The 22,001-nt window shown below is 34.0% G+C and overlaps 1 protein-coding gene across 1 annotated transcript; it reads left to right on the top strand.

The window, feature by feature from the left end:
- The first annotated feature begins 1,634 nt into the window (after window positions 1-1,634).
- Window positions 1,635-21,743, top strand: LOC133335624 (mucin-2). Its single transcript, XM_061543933.1, has 9 exons — window positions 1,635-1,662; window positions 10,631-10,830; window positions 11,735-11,911; window positions 17,282-18,497; window positions 18,546-20,506; window positions 20,571-20,886; window positions 20,961-21,091; window positions 21,166-21,333; window positions 21,399-21,743. Exons 1-9 carry the CDS (start codon window positions 1,635-1,637, stop codon window positions 21,699-21,701), a joined length of 4,500 nt encoding a protein of 1,499 aa, XP_061399917.1. The 3' UTR covers window positions 21,702-21,743.
- Window positions 21,744-22,001: the final 258 nt, after the last annotated feature.

Below are 22,001 nucleotides of genomic sequence, written 5' to 3'. Positions count from 1 at the left end.
TATCTAACTTATAAAATGGATTCAAGGCAAAAAAACTTTCAAGTTGATTCAAGGCAAATCGTATCTCAACCACACCGCACAGCACAAATGAGCAATGCAAATGTCTGTTCTTAGTCACCCTTCTCATTCTACATATTCCGTCTTCCGTCTTGAAATCAAAACCAGATTTGTTCAAACCAGCAAGTCGGGCTGACTCAAGATATTGCTAGGTAGGGTCGGTGTCTCAACTTAAATGACAAATATCGATGTTTTTTTTATTTCTTTCATTCTTAATAACTACATTTACAATTAACATTTAATTGGGTATATATGTACATACAGCCAACTGTAATGTCTGTAGTTATGTCTGTTTGCTTATATTTTATAACAACAACATCAACAAGTCGTTAATAACGAATAAAATAGCAAAAGCCAACGCGTGACCTTTAACGCGCAGAGCCAGACAACTGGTATTTGATCTCAAAGAAAACCACTACACAACAACAGCAACAAGTGGAGACGGTGAAATAAATAACGAAATAAAGAATTAAATTGAAAAAGAAACAGCGCAAATTATTTTAAGATCACAAAAATATGGATTGTAGCATGTCTGCGTTTCGGTCGGTCGGTCGATCGGTCGTTAGTTCGATTTGTTAGCATTCGGATATTATTTGAGAAGTTCAGCAAAACAGTGGATGTGTATATCTTTTATTGATATCTATCGCTGGCTGTGCATGACCGTCTAATAACAAAATCACAACATCGGCAACAACTGTGAAAAAAGAGAAACCAGACTTAAAGAGCAACTTCAAGTGGATGAAATAATAAATGTCTGATACCAATACATGCTAAACATACCAAATAAACTAAACACACAGACACGTATGTGTGTATACCAACAACGGCTTTGTCCCGCTCAAGGTGAATTACAAAATGAACTGGAATATGATTAAAAAATGTGTGTGTTTCACGAAACAAACGCAAAGAAAACAAAATGGCAAAACGCCCATACGCGAATAAAGAATAGCCCGCAAATAATACAAACAAACAGGTTTTATTCAATGAACAATAAATGTCCAATAAAAAGTAACGGTGTCAATTGTATCCCAAAAATTTAAACAATAACAAAAACACATCTTTGTCGCCGTGAATCATCGGACACATTCGTCAAAAACTTATCGAGCTATAAAGAAAAAAAAAATTTATATCCATAGCGTCGTTACCAGTTAAAAGTTTTCACTCATTCAAATTTGTTAGTGCTGTTGTGGTTGCTGCTGCCGAAATTGCTGATTCTGCCGACTGTTAGCAAATTTTTGGCATTTGTCATAACCCCACATGAAACTGCAGCCGCAGCACACCACCAAACAATGCATTCCGAGTGAATAAAAACAAAAAAAGTGTTGACTAAAACTTGTCTTATTTATTTTTACCCTTCTCTTCTTCTTGTTTTCTTCTTTTTCTATTTCGTTGTTTTAAAGAGTTGAAATCTTCGTTGTTAAATATTAATAATGACTTTGCCGGCTACAAAAAAGCCACCGATCCAACAACGCAGCTCCGTTTGTTGTTGGCGGTGGCTTTTTCGTTATGTGAATATATGTGTAGCGGCTATAACGCTGCCGTCGCTGGGGTTCATGCTGATGATGTTGACGACCACAATGATGGGTATTGGCGTAAACGCACAAGGTGAGTGGCTTTTACACTTGTTTAATTACAACAACAATCTTGATAAGTGTATTTTTGTATTTCATTTTTATATGGAATCTTGTCTGATTCTTTTTCAGAAGAACCTCCAGTTTAGTCACACATGTTTGTATTAAATTTTGTTCAGTTTATTCGGAAATACAGCAAGAACATAATCACACTAACAATACAACGACAACGTGTTGATTGCTTATAAATCCGGGTATTTTGAAATTCCGTAACTATGAAGTGGCTAAATTAAAATCGAGAATTTAGTTGGCACCAAGCTTAAACACATTTCTTCAGTTGTAGTTCAAGGTTGGATGAGGTATAGGGAGATAAACTAAGGTTTCACATTTGGTTATAATGAATGTTTAATATCGAAATGTAAAATTGCACACGCAGTGAATCTTTCACAAACAATCTGAGAAATGCAGAAGAAAGTGAAGATTTTTATATTTTAGATAATTAGAGATATTTAAGGGTTTCTCTAATATAATTTTGGAACGTTTTAAAAGGGTATATGTATTTAATTTTTTTTAACACCAATATCCGAATACACTATATATATATATATATAACACCAATATCCGAAGACACTATATATATACAGACACTATATATATCTATAACACAACTCGCTCTCCCTTACTGGACTTTTGGGCAAACGAACATCATCCAGGAGAAGTAGCAGACGCTGCAAATCATTACTTGTTGGCTATGATTAAAACTGTAAAGTGTAATAATTATGGAGTATGCTTCAATAGCATCAATTCTTCTCCAGGCTAGATGAGGTCAACTGCAGGTTTCCAACGATACTTATTGCAGAAAAGCCAAATGGTTTCTTCAAATTTATTTGTTTTAGCTGCTGGCTAACAAATAAGCAAGTTGTCGGCCAAGACTTTTGATTATTTTGGCCATCGTTTGTCGCTTAACACAAAAGAAAAAAATTAAGCACTATTTTGTGGGAAATATGACATTTGAATCTGTAATTTCAAATAGTCGAGAAACCTCTCGTCTATGATTTCATGAAACAATTACTATGAGTTCTTAAATCGAGTTCCTCAGTTGAAAAGTTTTTTTTTTTAAATTAAAATTTCACCGCAAGTAAAATTGCCTAATGTAAATAATATATTTTAACGAACCTTTTATCGCGGTAGAATTATACAAGAAAACTGTAAAGCTCAGGTGATAGGATATATTTTAACAGTGAAATAAAAATTAAAATATTACATTTTGAAAATAAATATATTTATTGAAATTTCATTTTTCAACATGTCAAAAAAACAATAACATGTTTCTATGTGCTTGTCAAGGCGAATTTAATAAGGTGTAAGTGATAATCATATGGTTTCAAACTTTTTTCCTTGTTGTTTGTAAAGTAAATTTTCAAAAACATTTTCAATATTACATTTCGATTTCAACAATGGTCTTTAAATGTAGTATTTTTTTAATAATAAAAATTAAAGAAAATACATTCATAAAGGCGGACGGAAAGGAAACCTATGCTTAAATGAGTTATATTCCCGTTCGCCGATTGGTCCACATATTTTATGTTATGTGCGGAAATCTACTCATGAAATCGTGGAGATTATGTTAGCCTATATTGGAATCGGCCCCTTGGTGCTTGTCACAATCCTCGGCGGAGGTTAAATTCGCCAATAGAATGATTTTATACGGTTAACACAATTTCCATGATTTAGTCTTTGGGCGGGGATTGAAATTAAAGGACATACAATAAACAACATCACAAGGAGCCATGGGCTGCATGTGGGAAACTTAAAATTAATCGCGACGAGGTCTTAAACTTTCTTTTTCATTCACCTAAAAACCGCCAATAACCCAAGAATACACAAATTCATTAATTATTCCTAAAAGAATAGTTCTTGACAAAAATAAATTAATAATTGTTTTTGTTTATTTTTGTCAAAAACTTATTGTCAGCATGACAATTTAATTTCTATAACAACAATGTTGTTTTTGTAAAATATTTGTTGTTGTATCTGATGCATACACCTTGGTGCTTGTTGTTAAGTTGGATTCGGTGTAGTTTAACAGTTACCGTGTATATGTACCATGGATTTTACCTACAGCTTGTAAATTACTTGACAAATTAAAAAAACTGTAGTCTTGTGTAATGTCATATTTACATATAAACATATCTAACAGGTTGTTTTGTCTATTTGATGTATTTTTACAAGTTTTTTTTTAATAAGTTAAATATCGGAAAAATGATTATAATAATATTTCTTTCCAAGATCCTTAAAAATTTGTCTCTGAATGCTGTAATATGGTTTTCAGTTTATGTTTGCAGTGTTGCCAGTTTAGGGGATTTTCCCCCAATTTGGGGATTTTTGTGTGCAAATGGGGATCGATTTTTTTTGGTTTGGGGATCAGGGGATTATGTATTCGATATAATTAATGAACTTGGTATATGATTTTGAGCAGGAGATAATATTATTATTGCAAATCATTTGAGCAAGCGAATTTAAGTTTTAGAAGGAATGAAAAAAAATAATAAATGTGTGAAATGGAGAGAATAAAATCGAATAATTTTTGGAGCAACTTTAATTTATCTCAGGGTGCTCTTGAGTCAAAACTATTTGAAGAAATGATAGGACTAGTATCAAATATGATTTGTGTACCAACAACGATGCTCGCGTAGAACACGTGTTCCCGTTCACAGCTTTGAAATAAAATACAATATGAGTTATTTGAAACTTTTTTTAGGAATGGACACAAAATTTAAATATAATTCAATGTGCTGTATAAATCCTTCTCCTCATTTAATTAAATTATTTCTTTTAAAAATTTCTTTATGGTTTGTTTTGCATTTTTAATGAAAACAATCCTTGGGAATTTTCTGTTACTGCTAGGAAGTTGTTGTTTTGTTACGATTTTCGATAGTCAAAAAATTAAAAATAACCATTATTGAAAATAATATTATTACAAATATATGCACAAAGTCATAATACCCTGTACCACAGTATGGTGGAAGATATACAAATCAATTGGATTAAAAAATGACGCCCTATATGTGATTGTATAAAGGATTTAATGGGTATACATTGCCCCCACCCTAACTTAATGTCGTTTTAATTTACATTTCCTCACTGCAAAAAAATGCTGTCAGTGGTCGAGTCTTTTGCATTAGATTCAAGTTGTCGTTACTTATTCCTGCACTAACAATGTACGTACAATCTAACCGAAAGTAGTTTCTTTTCCATCTAATCACCAAAGAAAAAAAAAAAGAATAATATTTAATAGACCAGTGTTGTTCAGGGAAAACGACAAAAACAACCTCTTATTCAAGCAAAAAAAAAAATCTTTTAGTAATAATGTGAGTTTGCGTTTGTTTTTTGTTGCGAATATCTGAAAACAGACATGCTTTTTCTAGAGCATAACACTAGACCGCCACCACCACAGCTTCGGGTGCAGTACGTATCTCTTGAGATGCGAGACTGGATGTATCTGTGTCGGCATGTGTTGGTGTACGTCTATAATGTCGTTTTAGTCCAACCAACAACAAGCACAGCCAGCGTAATGTATTGGACTATAAACGGAGCTGTTGGAATGGCGTTTGCAATAAAATTGTAAATAAACAAATTTTCCAACGAGTTTTTCTTGTTTTCAACAGCACCGACTTGCTGCTGTTAGACTAACTCGATTTGGACATAGCATTTGCAATTCGAGCAAGTTGGCTTCTGGAACTCAGAAAGAAATAAGCCAGTGGGGGTTGTTAAGAAATAATACAAAAACAAAAATAACCAAGCCGTTTGCTAGGTGCTTTGTGCTAGTATTTAGCATTATTGCGCGCCAATAGTAGGAGCTTACATAAATTTAGACACCTGTTGTTAGCCATTTGAGTTGAAAATGAAAAACATGTTGAAAGCGAAATGTTTTTGGTTTTGTTTTGATTTCTAAATATGTTTTAGTATAAATTTAATTGACCCTCTCTTGCCAGTCAAGTCCCAATGTAATTAAAGCCCATCGTAATTTTAAAACTTATTGGACATGGTACCATGTATAAGTGTATTAAAGAAAGAAACTAAGGGTATTTCATATTGATCTATTAAAGTTAGAATCGTTAGAATCTATAAATCATATTTTTTATGGAAACAAAGTTATACAAATTGTTTTTATATGTCTTATTATTTATATCTTAATTATTGAAAAATACAAACATAAAGAATTCAGCATTAAAACGATTTTTTTAAAATGCTGAAAAATTTAAATCGGAAATGCGATATATTCATCCAATAACAGATCAATAATTTCTCGGCTAATTAACATGTTTTTGAAAACTATTCGCAATTCTTCTACTCGTATTGGGGGAAGCCACGCAAAATATGGCGATCTGAATAGCTATTGGAATTAAAAGGATAATCTCAAATGATTCCACTGCATCCTCTAGTCAAATTTGGAGCCGTCTACATTTCAAAATTAGTCAAATAAAGATACACAGAAAAGTTTTAAAGGGTGGGTTATACAGTAAACGACCAGGAAAACTTATATTTCTTAAAAAAAAGACTTGAATTCGTCAACGTCTATCTTAACTGGTACATGTACAATGTATGTACAATGACGAATCTAAGCCCAATTTAAAGGATTTAGATGATATAAGGGTATTCGTAGAAAAAATGGATTTTAAAACTTAAATATTTTATTAATAAATGACTATTTTTCAATTAAATTGGTTATTAGCTTAAAGCTAGAGTATAGAACAAGATACAATAATAAAATGATAATTTGGAGAAATTCATTTGCAGTGGTATTCTCATTTTTTTGCGTTCTTTTAAAGAACAGTGAGTTAACAAACGTGATTCTTTCTTATCCTGAGGAAGAGATGCCTCTTAGATTGACATTCCAAGGGAGATAACGATCCAAAACTTACGCTAACAATGGTTAAGGAGTGGTTTCTTCAACAATTCGATAGAAGTTCTTCTTCATTTTAATAGTTTCTGTACTTTAAATTAGGGAGTGCTTAAGTTTTGTTCGCATTTCCAACTTTTTTTAATTTAAAAAAATTTAATTCTGTTTTAATGCTTATATTTTCCAATAATAAAGATTTAAATAAATAATAAGAAAAAGAAAAACAAATTTTATAACTTTGTTTTCATAAAAAAATATATTATTTAATTTATATGATATGAGGACTATAGAAAACCATTGATATATTTTTTAATAAACTATATTGTATTTTATGTTGCCTGTAATTTTACATTAACTATTCACTTTCTTTCAGTGGTTAGGAAATATGTCATAATGCGTATAACTAAAACAATGTAATTACAGCCGTGGTCTTGCCTAGCTTGTTGTTGTATCATGTGACATTGTCCGTTGTGAAAATAAAACACCCAACGCCAATTACAACAGAGAAAACTGAAAGTTAAGCGCAAAAGCAATGTCAAGTGAAACCAATTAAATGAAAGTTATTGTCGAATACAAGACTGCTCGGTCGGCGGCCCTTCTATGAAATCGGTGACAAAAAAGAAAATTTTTAATTATGTAATTTAATGGCAATAATAAGATTATTAATTGAATTGAGGGACATAAACAAACTAATGTTTGCTATCTTATTAGTGATAAGTGAATGAGCGACCAATGCTCCGATAACACCACAACAATTAGAAGGAACAAATCAGCTAAGTTAGTTCAGTTTTATTTTTTCTAAAATCCTTATTTTACTTTTCCCTTTCTGGTCAGATCATTGGATATTTGGAGCAATGTTTGTTTTGTACAACAAATGCAACAGACACAACAACAGCTGGTTGATTCCAAACAAACAAAAAAAGAGGCAAACATCCAAGCCATTTTTCAAGTTCTCCTCAATTAACTAACGATTCTAATCTAATGGCATAGCTTAACGGTAACAACGATAACTGTTCGTTATGGTAAAATGAACAAAGGTTGAAAATGAAAATGTAACCGCTTCAGGTTTTTATACCCGGTCGTCGTAGCATTATCATTATCGCCTTCGCCTGTTAACATGACGAAAGCAAAACTAAAAAAGCGCTTCCATCCACTTAACACCACAATTAGCAAATTGACAATTTATTTGCCATGAACATCATAACATCGAATGAAACACTTGTTGCGTTTTGTTTTTGTGCGACAACAGCAAATGTCATCTATACACATATTTGTACGTAAGCCCCCTTTACATTTATTGTTTTGCTTTGTCAACTGCAGAGAGCCGTTGCAGTAGAATGGTGACATTTAATGGTTAATTGTCTTTACGCGGCATTCAATCATACGTCATTGGCTCGTTCACGTACTCAGTAAATCGAATAATTGAAAATTGCTCCATGTTCTGGGATAGAGCATGTATTTTAAGTATTTTATTGATTGGAAAAAGTATGAAAATTCCAAAACATGCATTCATCCACCTGAACATAGGATCTTTCCGCCTATTATGTCATTAGCTTTAACAAATATTTCAATAACGACCATCAACATTGGCTCTAATGATGGCATGCTCATCATTATTGTTATTTATGTTATTAATTATAATGAAATCCCAGAGGAAGTTCAAAGAAATTAAAGGCCATTTCAAAATCCACGCTGACTACATAATACGAACGAAAATTACATCACGCCAGGCAGAAATTGACGCTGGAGAGAAAAAAAACAAAACCAAAGCTAACATGAAACATTGGTGTCTCTGGAAAAAAGACAAATTCAAGCATTAAAAATATAAACTTAAGTAAGCGATCACTTCATTGAAATTTCATCCGCCAAACGAGAGATTTATGCATTCATTTCAAACCAGTTTGGAGACAACAAAATAAAAAAAACAACAAGCTGCTGAATGGGTAACAAAGAGATCAGTCTATAGTATAAACTATGTCTGTATGTATGTATGGGCGACGAATGCGATTCTGTTGATAGCTGCTGCTGGCAGCAGCAGTAGTGCTGGAATGTGGGCAATCCAGTCATGGAACAGAAACACTCCTATTATCAATCAGAGAATTTATTAACTAGGAGTTACATAATTTTTCTTTCAATTTGAGACATAAACACATATGACATCTATGACAAATAAGATTTTTAATTTCTATCAACTAACAAAAATAGTTTCAAAGCGTAATTTGAAAACAGATTTTAAATAATCAAAATATAATATTTATTTGAGTTTTGCCTGTAAGGGATATTATTATTTTTAAGTAATAAAAATCTGCTTTGAAAATTACTGTTTCTAGAGAGAAGAGAAATGTCCTCTGATAAAATAGAATTGATAAAATTTCATTTAATTTGCAGATGCAACTTCGCATTAACTGAGTATAACTACAAGTTATCAACATACGACATTCCCAAAGCCAAATAGCCCAATATGCCTAATGCAAAAGCGGAAGCTTGCAATGCAGACTGCTATAATTTTATGGAAGTGTGAAAGTAAAGCCCATGCAACGTGCCCTCGAACAAACAAATCACACATTTCTATATAATGTTAATCACATATGAAAAAAAAAACATTTTTTATTTTCGTTGACGCACGTACAAATCGTACCTCGTCGGAGCACAGCCAAGGTCAACTAAATATAATCATTCTAATCTACTGAATATACGTTCTTATGGGCTATATTTATTCATGTGCAAAATTTTAATGTGAAAATAGGTGGGGAATTTGAATTTAGCGAGTTTTTCCATAATGAAACAACTCCCCAAATTAAAAATTAAATAAGTCCCTAAAAAAGTTACAAAATATAGCTTTTTTGAGATATGAACATTACCTTTGGCAATATATAAAAAACGCTCTCTTTGGGAAACACATTATTGAGCAATTAGTCATCTGCCCTCTTAAACAAAGAAAACTGAGAACACAATAAATAAATTGTGGCTTAACAACTAAAAAATCCTTAACCTACGAACATATTTCCGCTATAAAAATAATATAGAACAAAACTAAATATTTACAAAAGTTTTCAGTCAGTGGTCAGTTACTCTTTTCCAGATTTTATGAATTAAATTACGCATCTCGAAAACACTCCAACTGCATAAAATATAATCTCAAGGCGGTGGACATTACAAACTCATGTATAATGATGAAAACAGGGCAATTGCCGCTTCACTAGTTGTCCTTGAGTTGATAACCAGTTCCTTACAACATAAGGCAAAAAAAGCTTTAAATACGCTTAACGGGTGCCGCATAACCTTACAACTTTATGTTCCTTGCAGACCATTAAACAGTTAATGTGTGTGTGTCGATGTAATGTTGTACTTCTGGATTTGTCTAAATAAGGAAAAAGGCAATTCGGAAATAACAGCTTTTGCTGTTTTATTTTTTCGTCTGCAGCAAACAAGTTGTGACAGATTTGTAAAAGTCGGCTGTGTTATTTTCAGTTGATGTAGGTAGACGATTGCACTAAATGCTGTTACAGCATGAAAGGAATTTATTTCAATCGGCCAAGAAATAACAACCACATTCAGCAACAATAAAATGTTTTGATATTCTTAAGACTTTTCAACAACAAAAATGGATCCGTTCACAAAAATGTATTTGTATAGGGTGTAGCTTTTGCATATCGAATGTTTGCTGATAATAAGCAACATCTACTTGCGTGTATACCACCAGTTAAGCATTTGCTAAGACGCTCTAATTGTTCCTATTTTTTCAGTACACCATCATTTAACACGATTGGCAATATTACATTAACTAAAATATAAAAAAATGCAAAGCCGTGAATGCACATTGGCTACATGGAAAATATTTCATTGCTGCAGTGATATTCTTAATGTATATGTACAAACAAGCAAGTTGCACGTTTACACTATTGGGAACATATAAGAAAGATGTAGATGTAGTAAAAAACGAACATCAGCAAAATACCTCTAATTTATAGACTGCTTTTCCGATTATTAAGAGGAAACAAAAGAGCCGTGTTTTTTCTTATTGATAGAACATTTAATAATAAAATGTCTGTAGTATTTCATTATTTACGAATAAAAACATTTTCTTTTTTAATTTCAGAATACTATTTGGCCAGCTCAAATACTCAAAACCGATTTGTACCATCTTCTCACTATCAAAACGGGAGACAATATAGAAGTGGCCCAGGTCAACCGGGTTCATATCAGGAACAAATTTTATTCATTGGCAATGAAGCTAAGCCACAGAGTCAGCCACTAACATCTCCAGCTTTCTCGTCATTTAATAACCCTCAATATTCGGTAAGTGTTAAAAATATATTTTATAATGGCATGGTATACGGAAAGGCCTATATAAGATCGGCGAAGTGTCAAAAAATGTAAACAAAACATATGGACTGTTCCAGTACTTTTTTAATAAAGAACGGTTTTGAGTAAAAAAGTTGCAAAACTTGTAAAATTAGTAGATTCTTTATTTGACAGAAAAATTTAAACAAACAAACAAATTATAAACAAATTATATTTATTTTAAAAAGGAAATATTTTCGAATCCTCAAAATAAAATTTGAAAAAAATATATGAATGAAAATCTATTAAATTTATATTTCTATCGCTTCCACATCTTTCCTATAATTGAGCCATTGCCACTTATATGTGTAACACATATGAAAATGCAGGGAATTGCGAGTTATTCAATGAAGAAAGATATTTTCTTGCAGTTACCTACCTTCTTATAATTGTACCATGATATGTTGATAAGATTAGTTGTTATGTAGCCATATAAAACATACTTCACACACCAGCTAATTTATCGACTTAACTTAAATGTTAATATTAAAATGACTTTAATCAGAAGTTAATTTCTCCAAGCACCCAGGCATCGTATATAACTGTTATTATTCACACCATATAGATTTAATAATAGATTTATTTCTGTATTTAAAAAAATCCTTTATCTATTGACCATGAAATCAGATTTTTATTACGATAACAGAACTATTAAGTGAACTGACCTTTCTATGATTTCAAAGTAGTGGCCTTGATATAATTAAGTGTTAAATATGTCCTAGTCCAAAATTGGCACAAATGTGCTACAAATTAGTAATAACGTATCTTTAACCATCACACACACATTATAACTTGTTTTGGAATCGTTTATGCTAATTGTAGATGCTTGTCGAATAACGAGGTTTTACATTTATTTTAGAATAATCGCAACAATGATTACTACGACATTTCGCCTAGGCCGTTTGGAGCACCTGCAACGGGCAGTACATCGTCAGTGCGTACGAAGTCATTCAAACCCAGTAGCAGTTTTGTACCCCAAAGAGCTAATATCCCCCATCAGCAAGCACAATTTGCTCAGCAATACAATGAGCCCGTGGTAAGTATTTTATTCACTTTTATAATTCTTCGCAGCTATATAATATTATTACAATTACTTCGCAACGTCGTAACCTTGTCCATAATTTGGAACAATATAAGAGCAAGCTCCAAATTCTGCTTGTTTGCCAATATTTCATAAAAATGCACCCAAATCAATTTGACCCTTCGCCTGCCTCAACCTGTCGTGTTGTGATTTTTTTTTTTCTATCTTTTGCATATATGCAATGTCACTCCCATCATTGATTTCATCATCAAGCGTGTATTTGTTTGCCCTGTATTAACTCCATGAAATTTGTTGGAATTACAATGAACTGATTTTTGGTTTCTGTATTGAAACCACCAATTGAATTAAAAGATTCAAAGTTCCACACTGCCGTCAGCAATGACCCCGCCTCCTCCGCCACCAAAGTAAGAGAAAAAAAATAGTGCGAAACAAATGTGGAGTAGTGGCAAAGATACACAAATGCCAACACACACAGCAGCATTAATACCATGTACTCAACAACGTGGGACGTGGGAATATTTTCGTTTTTGTTCGAATGAAAACGAAGAGGAAAAAACAATAATTTCAACATTGGAACTATTGTTGACTGCCATTCGTTTTCGCAAATAATATTGAAATAACATGCATATTTCGCATGAAACCAGAGCATTTTTCTCAAGAATGGCGAAATAATTTGTTTTTTGATATTTCGTTGAAACCTCTAGTCAACTCCGTCTTACTTGGGGTCCAAAACCACATGCCCCGGAATGGCATTGTATTAAATGTGTATTTCCAAATTGTATATTTATTTGCCGAATACTAATTTATAGTCAAGATTATTACATAGATGAGGGTAGAACAGAAGGTTGCCACATCATGTAGCTACGTTTATTTATTTATTAAAGATTCATATATAATACAAAGCCTTCACAGAAAAAAAAGCCACCCCGAAATTTTTGATTAAAAGCTTCATCAGCGTTCGACAAAAAGATGTCGATAACATATTTCAAACGTAGTCGGAAATGTTTATCAAAAACCAACAATTCACAAAAAAACCATCAACAAACGAGTTTGACCAAAAAAATTATTAAATTTGTTGGACAATTTTTAATAATTTTTTTGTAATATGCCATATTATTTTTTATTACGTTATTACAAAGTACTTTGTTGAATAGATTGTAAAAGATGGATAACAAATATAAGTTTTTATTCGGTATAGACACATTTAGCTACACATTTAGTTTAAAGCCGTTAAAATACTGAAAATTTTAATAATAATAATTTGATAAACAAGGTATTTTATTTAACAAAATAAAATTCAACAAAATTTTTAGTATATATGAGAATTGCTTTATCAAAATATTTTCGAATGGGATTACAATTTTTTTATCGGCGATTGTAAATATGAACATTATTTTTATCGGCGAAAAATCAATCAAATTTTAATTGGATTTTTGAATATTTTTATCAAATGGTTACAATTTTTTTTCTGTGTTTCGTGGCCAAATTAGTGTAAAAAACTATGTAACTATATTAATTTTCAATTCAATTCAATTTATTTCATAAACGAGAATCTAGCACAAAGGGCCTAGAGCGATTCAAAAAGACAACAAAATATAGACTAATCCAAAAGCTTAAAACTAACAACGTATTATCTTAATAATATATTAACGTATATTTAGTTGTAGGGGTTCAGAACCATTGTACTTCAAAAACATTTTTATTATTATAATTAGATTATTTGATGTAGCGACCTAGCACATAGGGCCATGGACTACAATATTATATCTACTCTCAATCACTAATTACAATTTACAGGTTTAAATATCTTATTATATAACAATCATCAATATAAAAGAAATATAATTTTTTATAGCTATAATTATTTAAATGTTGAAATCAGTTATGCAATAAAAACACAAAAAATTAAACAAAACCCATGAATTTTAAGAGGAATTGAGGTTAAAGTAATCTTATAAATGTGTTCGATAACATTTTAAGGAAGAGCTAAATGTTTTAAGAAGGGCGGTAAGGTGTTGAAAATTCTAGAAATTCACACAAAAAAGGCTTTTTCCAATAAAGGACACAAACGAGGAACAAGTATTTGTATGTTTCTAACAGATCTAGAAAACATAAACAAATCAACTACAGAGGAAGGAGTCTGCAACTTAAATACCTTGTAGAATAACAACATTGACCTCAAACTCACAAAACTTTCAAAGGTACAACCGAGGAACATTTTAACGTAAGGAGAAATGTGATCACGACGTTTAAGACAATATACATATCGCATAACCCTATGGAACAAGAGTTTAATTTTACGTAAAACATATCCACAACAACCCCAAAAAAATCTCAATACAATACAAAAAATTTGGCATAATCAATGCATGGGCCAATTGAATTCTAATGCTCTTAGGTGGAGCCATATCCAAAGAGTACAACTTTCTTAAAATAAAGTTTTCCTTGGACACCAATGAATTAACATGCACGTCAAACACCAAACCACTATCAAGAAACAAACTAAGACATTTCATAGAGCTTACAACATTTATAGAATTATTATAAATGGAAACATTTACTGAATTCTCTTGCAAGTTCCAAAAAAACATAGCTTTACTCTTTCGTGTATTAATTGAGAGTCCGTTTGTAGATAACCACGTTACTTACACATTAATATTGTAAGTAACGTCCACATTAAATGTATAGAGGACTGCAAAACAACTAAAAACACATGTTCTCCTTTAAACAAAATCTGCAAGTCATCAGCAAATGCAAAAGACATGCAGCTTCTACTACTAATACAACTTAGCAAATTATTAACATACATAACAAACAATAGAGGCCCAAGCACAGACCCCTGAGGTACACCACTACTCACAGGGATCATTGCAGAAACAACATTCTTACAACAAACATACTGCTTCCTTCCGAACAAATACGACGAGATAAGTTTACAAGCTGAGGACGAAAAATTGAACAAACGATGCAATTTTCTGATTAAATTAGCATGATTAATTTTGTCAAAGGCTTTCTCTAAGTCTACTGACAACAACACACAACAACCTCCCGCACCAACAGTCTTCCTTATATTGTCAGTCAATCCAACAAGAAGAGATGCTGTGCCGCGATTACTCCTAAATCCATACTGGCTCTCATGTAAAAGAGAATTTTCGCCAATATAAACTAACATTTGATCTTTCATGACATACGCCTATATTCACTAGAATCACCATTCTTTTTTTGAATAGGCACTATCTTTGCAATTTTCCACATCTCTGGAAACACAGACATTGTTAACATAGAATTGACAACGTGTAACAAAAAATGACCAACAAGGGGAAACACAAGCTTTAGAAACTTTAGCTGAAATCCATCATATCCAACTGCCGTGGACTTGATTTTATTGAAAGCTTCAACAACCTCAGCATAATCAATTGCACGGAAGGAAAAACCATCAAAAGCATCAACAGGAATACAAGAAACATCAAAAACATCTACGGATACAAAAACAAAAGCTGAATTCAGAACCTCAACATCAACATTCCCGACTTAGTCATCAGTACACAAACCATTTTTATTTAAAATTGACCACGCTTCCTTTGTGGATTTATTAGCAAACATACCCTTATGAACAATAAATTTTAGTTTTCTTATAATTTTAAAATAAAATTATTAACAGTAGTTCAAATATAATGGCTTCCAGCCAATAAAAAAGAAAAAAAATTGGAATGATAAGAAGAACAGTCCAATGAGTGGTAGCACAATCCGACTGGTTAAGTAATAACGTAATAAAGTTATATACAACTTGCTATTCGAGTAATTCCTGAAAATACTCTATCATTTTCAGACGAAAACATTATTGCTATGAGAAAAAACGAGCAATTCTAATATCAAAAAATCCAAAAACGACAAACTCTTACCAAGACTGACCGAGAATATATATTTTTCCAAATCCTAGAAATATAAATCTGAGGATTCCTGATTGAATGTGAAAACTGAAATAAACGTTTAAAGACGCAAGGTATACAATTCTTAATAAGATTATAAAAAATCAAATACATTTCCAAAGAACATCAAAGGAAACCAATAACATAGGCAGAGGTATGACTATCGCGTCAAAAATTGTATACAAAACGTATAATAGTATTCACAATACGTTTTAATTTATCAATATTTATACTGAATGTACCCGAATAGGCCTCAAGTCCGTACAAACCCTAAGATAGTAAAAGAGAATTAGCTGGCATTAATTTTATTCGGTGAGGAAGGTATACATTCTTACCCATAGATCCTGCGTAACATGCTCCACACGAAGAAAGCGTCAATGTGACTTCTAAAGTCAATAATTACCGAGACTATAATGCTGATGTAAAAAATCTATTCTAATCTGGTTCAAGAAATTTTTAAAAGAAGGCTAAACAAGATTATTATAACAAAATGATATAGCCTTAGTCTTAGATGAGTTGACCATTAGTTAATTTGCAACCAGATCATAAATTCATCTCTTAACTTACTTACAAGGTGTATGTGATCGATAGAATTGAAAGCATTAGACATATTGGCATTCATTTACCTGGTTTACACATGCCGTAAGCATTTTCCATTATTTTTTATAAAGTCGATCAAATTGATTTGGGAAAGGGCACCACACGAACAGCCTTCCAAGCAGATGGGAAAACAGAAGATGTTAAAATAGAGTTGAAAAGGTTTAAAATTATATCAGAGATGTAAGGAAATATAAGTTAGATAAAATATATAGGTATGCCATCGATTCCAACAGAGTTAGACTTCACTTTATCCATTGTCTCCATTACCTCTCCTTCATCTACACAACACAACGAAAATGACGAATCCAAATAATGGAATTCATCAACATTCAAAAACACGTCAGTATTAGTATTACAAGTATTCGCAAAGTAATCGTTAATATCATTAACATCAATATTGGTATTATCACTGTCATTCCCCAAACATCAAGAACTTTTGGGTCCATAGTTGTGTCCATATTCCAAAAACCCCAGCGAAATGGAGTCTCCTCCTTTTGCGTATAATTTATTTAGCCTTATTTCTGTATTTGCAATAGATTTGTCAGCTTATTTGAGATTGGTCAGTTTGAACGCCAAAAAAAGCTAAATCCCTCACTAGAATCCATCCAAGGTTCTCCAAAGTACTTAAGTTTTTTCCTAACAATAGGAACAAACGTAAAAAGACAATCAAGAAGCGAACAAACAAGTGAACATTTTAAATCAACATCAGCATTTCCTGTAATTAAACCTTTGTCAAAAGTATCAAGATCAATACCAATCCAATCTATTTTCGTTTGTATTTTAATACTTCCACAAAACAAATCTGTTCGTTAATATGACAAATTTTAAATTTCAGGGTGATAAGCAAGCTTCTAATCGTTTGCCGTCGACAGGTTTCGGCAGTTCAGCAGCTCGTCCATTCGGCGGTGGAGGGTTTCAACCTAGCGTGAATCGCAATCGTCCTGCTGTCGCACAACCGCATAGTTCAGACAGTCCAGTTGGCCCGGCATTACCACAAAAATCGCCATTCCGCAATACAAGGACACGTTTTCAGTCCAATACTCCGAGTACGCCGACTACATCGACTGAGGGCACTACCACAAAACGATACAACAGATTCGGCTCTAACAGAAATGCTTTTAAAGCGTCACCGTCGCCGAGTAGTTTGCGCTCTAACAACCCTGAACTTAGTAGGGTTTCGCAAAACAAGTTCACTAGTCGAAGGCCAGCCTTTATTAGTCGCGAAGTAAATGAACCAATACAAAGTTCCAAAATACAGAAACCTTATGCGCCGCCTAAGCCTGGACGGGTTAAAATACCGCTGAAAAGCCAAATCCTAAAACAGCAGATCTCTCCATCTTCGACGCCTTTTAGGCCGGCATTGCCGCAAACACAGTTCACCCGTAAAGAAAATGAAAGTGCGAGCTACGAGGACGAAGAAGATGTGTCTGAAAATAATAAATCGACAACTGACGAGGTCAAGGAACCCGTTTTTGAGAAATTGCAGTTGCATGAAGCTGAAGCAAATCCGAACATTAAGTCTTCCAGTGCAGATACTTCAAAAACCGACGCGGTGAGAGATTTTTCTAATACAAATGCCACTGAAAATACATCAGGACATGAAGGCCCAGCAGAGTCCGATGAAGATTATGACAAAAATTATTCCGAAGAATACGGACAAAGCCAAGAAGATGGCGATGATAGCAATGAAGAGAATACTACTCTCATTGATTCGACAGAGCTGGTTGAGAATACAACAGTAAAGTCATCCGAGTCTGAAGAAGAATACCACGAGCTTGATGAGGACGAAATTCAGGCCACTGTGATTCCACTTACTACAACAACATCTCCTCTTACTGTTGATATGTCTGTTACAACAACTACAACTACAGAAAGTACGCCTATGCCAGACGAAGAAAAGGTCGCACCCACCACGGAAGAGTTAGCGATAACAACCGAATCTATAGGCGAAGGTCAATTGAATGAAACTAGTGCTGAATACGATCAAGAGGAATATGACGAAACCGTAGAAGAAAGCGCCGAAGGATACAACGAGCCGCAGAACTTGAATAGCGGAGAAGCTCAAATGACAACAAGTACAACAACACCAGCAAGCACAGAAGAACCCGATATCGAGATTAGGGAAATAATTACAGTGGTTACAAGTAAAACAATTGTTAACGGAACAACTCTCATAATACCACCTGTTACACCAAGGACTACTACAATCGCAATGGAGGAGGATGCTATATTTACGGACAACAAGTCTTCACCCGCTTCTGAAGAAATAAGCGCTGGCGATAATGAAGCTACAACAACACCTACGCCTCCAACCCAAAAGGAAAATTCAGAGAACAACGCCACCGAAGGTTACGTCGTCGTTGCTTCCATTCAGACAAGCCGCAGCATCAACGGTGCCCGATTCTTGCCCTTCCCGGCTATTCAGCAGGAGGAGTCTAAGAAATCACTATCCGAGTTAGAGCGAAATGCCAAAGCAAAAGCCAACAAAAAAGATCAGGACAGCTTTTCTGAACAACCCAATGGCAGTGAGGAATCCGAACCAGCTACCACCGTTCGTATTGAGCAGTCATCAGAAAACTCATCGTCAACGCAATTGTCATCTTCCACGGAAAGCATCATTGACAAATTAGATCGCGTCCAGTCGGAGCTATCAAGTGGTCTCTTGGCTGGAAAGTACCCCATTATTAGCCAAATGGACGTTTCAACCCAAGCGACAACATCGACAGCGGTCTCGAAATTTGCACCCAACATTCGCAAATTCCAACCGAAAACAACATCTGCACCGAAGGTCAAGGTTCATCATTTCGATGAGACCGAAATGGACGAACTATCTAGTTTGATTCCACCGGGTTATAATAAAGCAAAAATACCATACAAGGATCGCAAAATTACTACGACAACAGAAATAAATGTCAAAGAACTAGAAGAGACCAAAAAGCCGGCGCGCAACTCCACTATAAGTAGATCATTTAAGAATACGGGAGTTGCAGTGCAAGATATTTCACTAGCAGGCTTACTGCCAAAGGGATATAAATTATCAACGACAACGGAAAAGACGACTAATAGTTTGGACGACATTCTCAGTAAAATTACATTCGAGGATAATCTGGAAAAGCTGCTTCCAAAGGATTATAAACCGACTTCATCGACTCCAAAGCCAGACATAGCATTGGTAGATGATATATCTAAATTTTTACCTCCAGGTTACAACTTGGCAGAATCTACAACAGTATCAGCAATACCAGAAACCCCCACTACGAAAGGAAATAAACTGAACCAAAATTATAAAGATGTCGGAGAGGAGGACATTTCTAAATTCTTGCCTCCGGGTTATAAGCTTAGAACAACAAAGAAACCTAATGTAAAAACTGACCCTGAGCCCATTGACATATCCATGTTGTTACCAAAAGATTTTAAGCCAACGGAAACAACAAATGGAGCAACTGGTGATATATTGAAAAAGATTGAATTTAAAGAGGTTGCCTCTTTGCTACCTCCCGACTTTAAAATTAATAATACTAGCAGCGAAACATCACAATCCACTGCAAGTGGTACCAGTACAACGACTACAACCGAAAAGGCCACTACTTCGACAGAAAGTGCCTCAGGAGGTGGTCTTAAAGTCGTTTTTCCCAAAGGATTCCATAAACGTTTAGGCGCTCATAGATTAACTACACCGAAGTCTACCGACACCAGTGACGGATCCAATTCACCAGCTATCGTTATTAAGAAAGGTCCACCAACTCGGGCTACAACCGAGTTTACAGGATGGCCAACTCCTTCAACCACACCAATTTCGATAGAAAAACTTTTGGAACAGGCTAGAACTGCAACGGTCGACCTAAGTGATATCCTGTCATCAACAACAACTACGACTACGACAACAACTACAACCACGACGACGACCACCACACCAAAACCAACTAAACCCGGTTTTTGTACAACGGACTGTGATTTAGCGGCTACCATAAAAATTATTAATGGAGTTTCCTGGAAACCTGAATTATTGGATCATAATACCGTCGAATGGAAAACACTTGCCCGAGATGTGGAAGCACAAGTAAGTATGGGAATAAACAGGGAATTCAGTACATTCGATAAATCTCAATTTATTATTCCAACAGTTAAATGAGGTGTACTCCACGGCTCCCCAGCTAAGTAAGTGGTACAAAAAGGTTCGCATTGACAGCTTTAGCAAAGGAAGCGTTTTGGTAGACTATTATGTGGAACTGGCAAATATAACAGAAGACGTAAATACTCTGGAAATCAAGCAACTTTTCCATGACGCTTTAATGCCGCAGGCAATTGTGCCACCAGAAACCGAAAATGAAACAGACAACGATGGAAATGAGGACTCCGAATCTAAAGGAGAGAAACTAGTCAAACAATCGTTTGTGATGGGAAAATATGTCATAGATCCTGTTGCCACCGATTTTTCAGGTATGGAATACATATATATATATATATATATATATAATCGATATATAATGGATTACCTTCATCTTTACTTATAGTTATACCTAAATCCCAAACATCTAATGTGGAATTCGCTGAAGAAGATTTATTGATACCACAATGGGCCATTGTCGTAATCGTTATTGGAGTTGGCTCTCTGGCATTCGTTGTTATATTTGGCGTGACTGTGGTAAGTTTTACACTAACTCGTATATACCACTGGGACCCTTAAATACACAATCAATACATTTCCTTACCATATAGCTCCTCAATCGTCAGAAGAGAGCCAAGAAGGCACCAATTCCCTTAACTAATGACATGATCAACGACTTAAAGATCAATCATATGGGAGGAGTGGACAATTATGGCGTCGACGACTTCTATAATATAGATGATGCCTGGAATGACACAAAGCAGCCAATAAAACCCAAGGTATGTTCATAATGTTACATCTCAGCGACAAATAACAATAATCTGGTTGGTATTCCCCAAAATAGCGTTTCACAAATTCCCTGCACGACAGTAGTGGCTCTAATATTTATGACAGTTGGCGTTCAACACGCCATGGTGACTATTATTACGACTCCCAGAATAATTACTCGCACAAAGGAGATTCACTGCAGCGGTCTCTGAAGCACCAGCCTCATTCCCAATATTCTGCTAGTTTACAACATCAACAGCAAATGTATGGCCATCAGTTCCAGTATCCTGATGCGTTTGCCGATGCCCATCAGATGTATACGTACAACAATCAAAATGGCAGGTCGCGTTACCCACGAGATTACGATCCCGATTTTTAGTTTCAATACCTAGTACTAATTTAAGTGTAAATAATGTTATATTTAATAACCTATGTATGTAAATCATAGGCTTTTAATACTCTAGACTATGTTTTCACCAAACATGAATATTTTTTAGGCTTAGGTTCTCGTCTAATATCGTACTTATTTATTGGATTTTCTATGTAGGCTTCTGAAACAACAAATAAAACAAAATTAAATGTGCCTTGTAAAATATGTTTTATCTGCTTCTTTTAACGCTACCCTGCGGGTGGTTGATTCATTACAACATGTAAAATAATTATATATCTTTTAAATGAT

Source organism: Musca vetustissima, unplaced genomic scaffold (assembly GCF_032173495.1).
Source record: "Musca vetustissima isolate MV318-11 ecotype Yass unplaced genomic scaffold, APGP_CSIRO_Mvet_v1 utg8222, whole genome shotgun sequence".
In the NCBI taxonomy this organism is placed as follows: domain Eukaryota; kingdom Metazoa; phylum Arthropoda; class Insecta; order Diptera; family Muscidae; genus Musca; species Musca vetustissima.
Note: the sequence above shows the minus strand (reverse complement) of the source record. Positions and strands in the feature narration are given on the sequence as shown.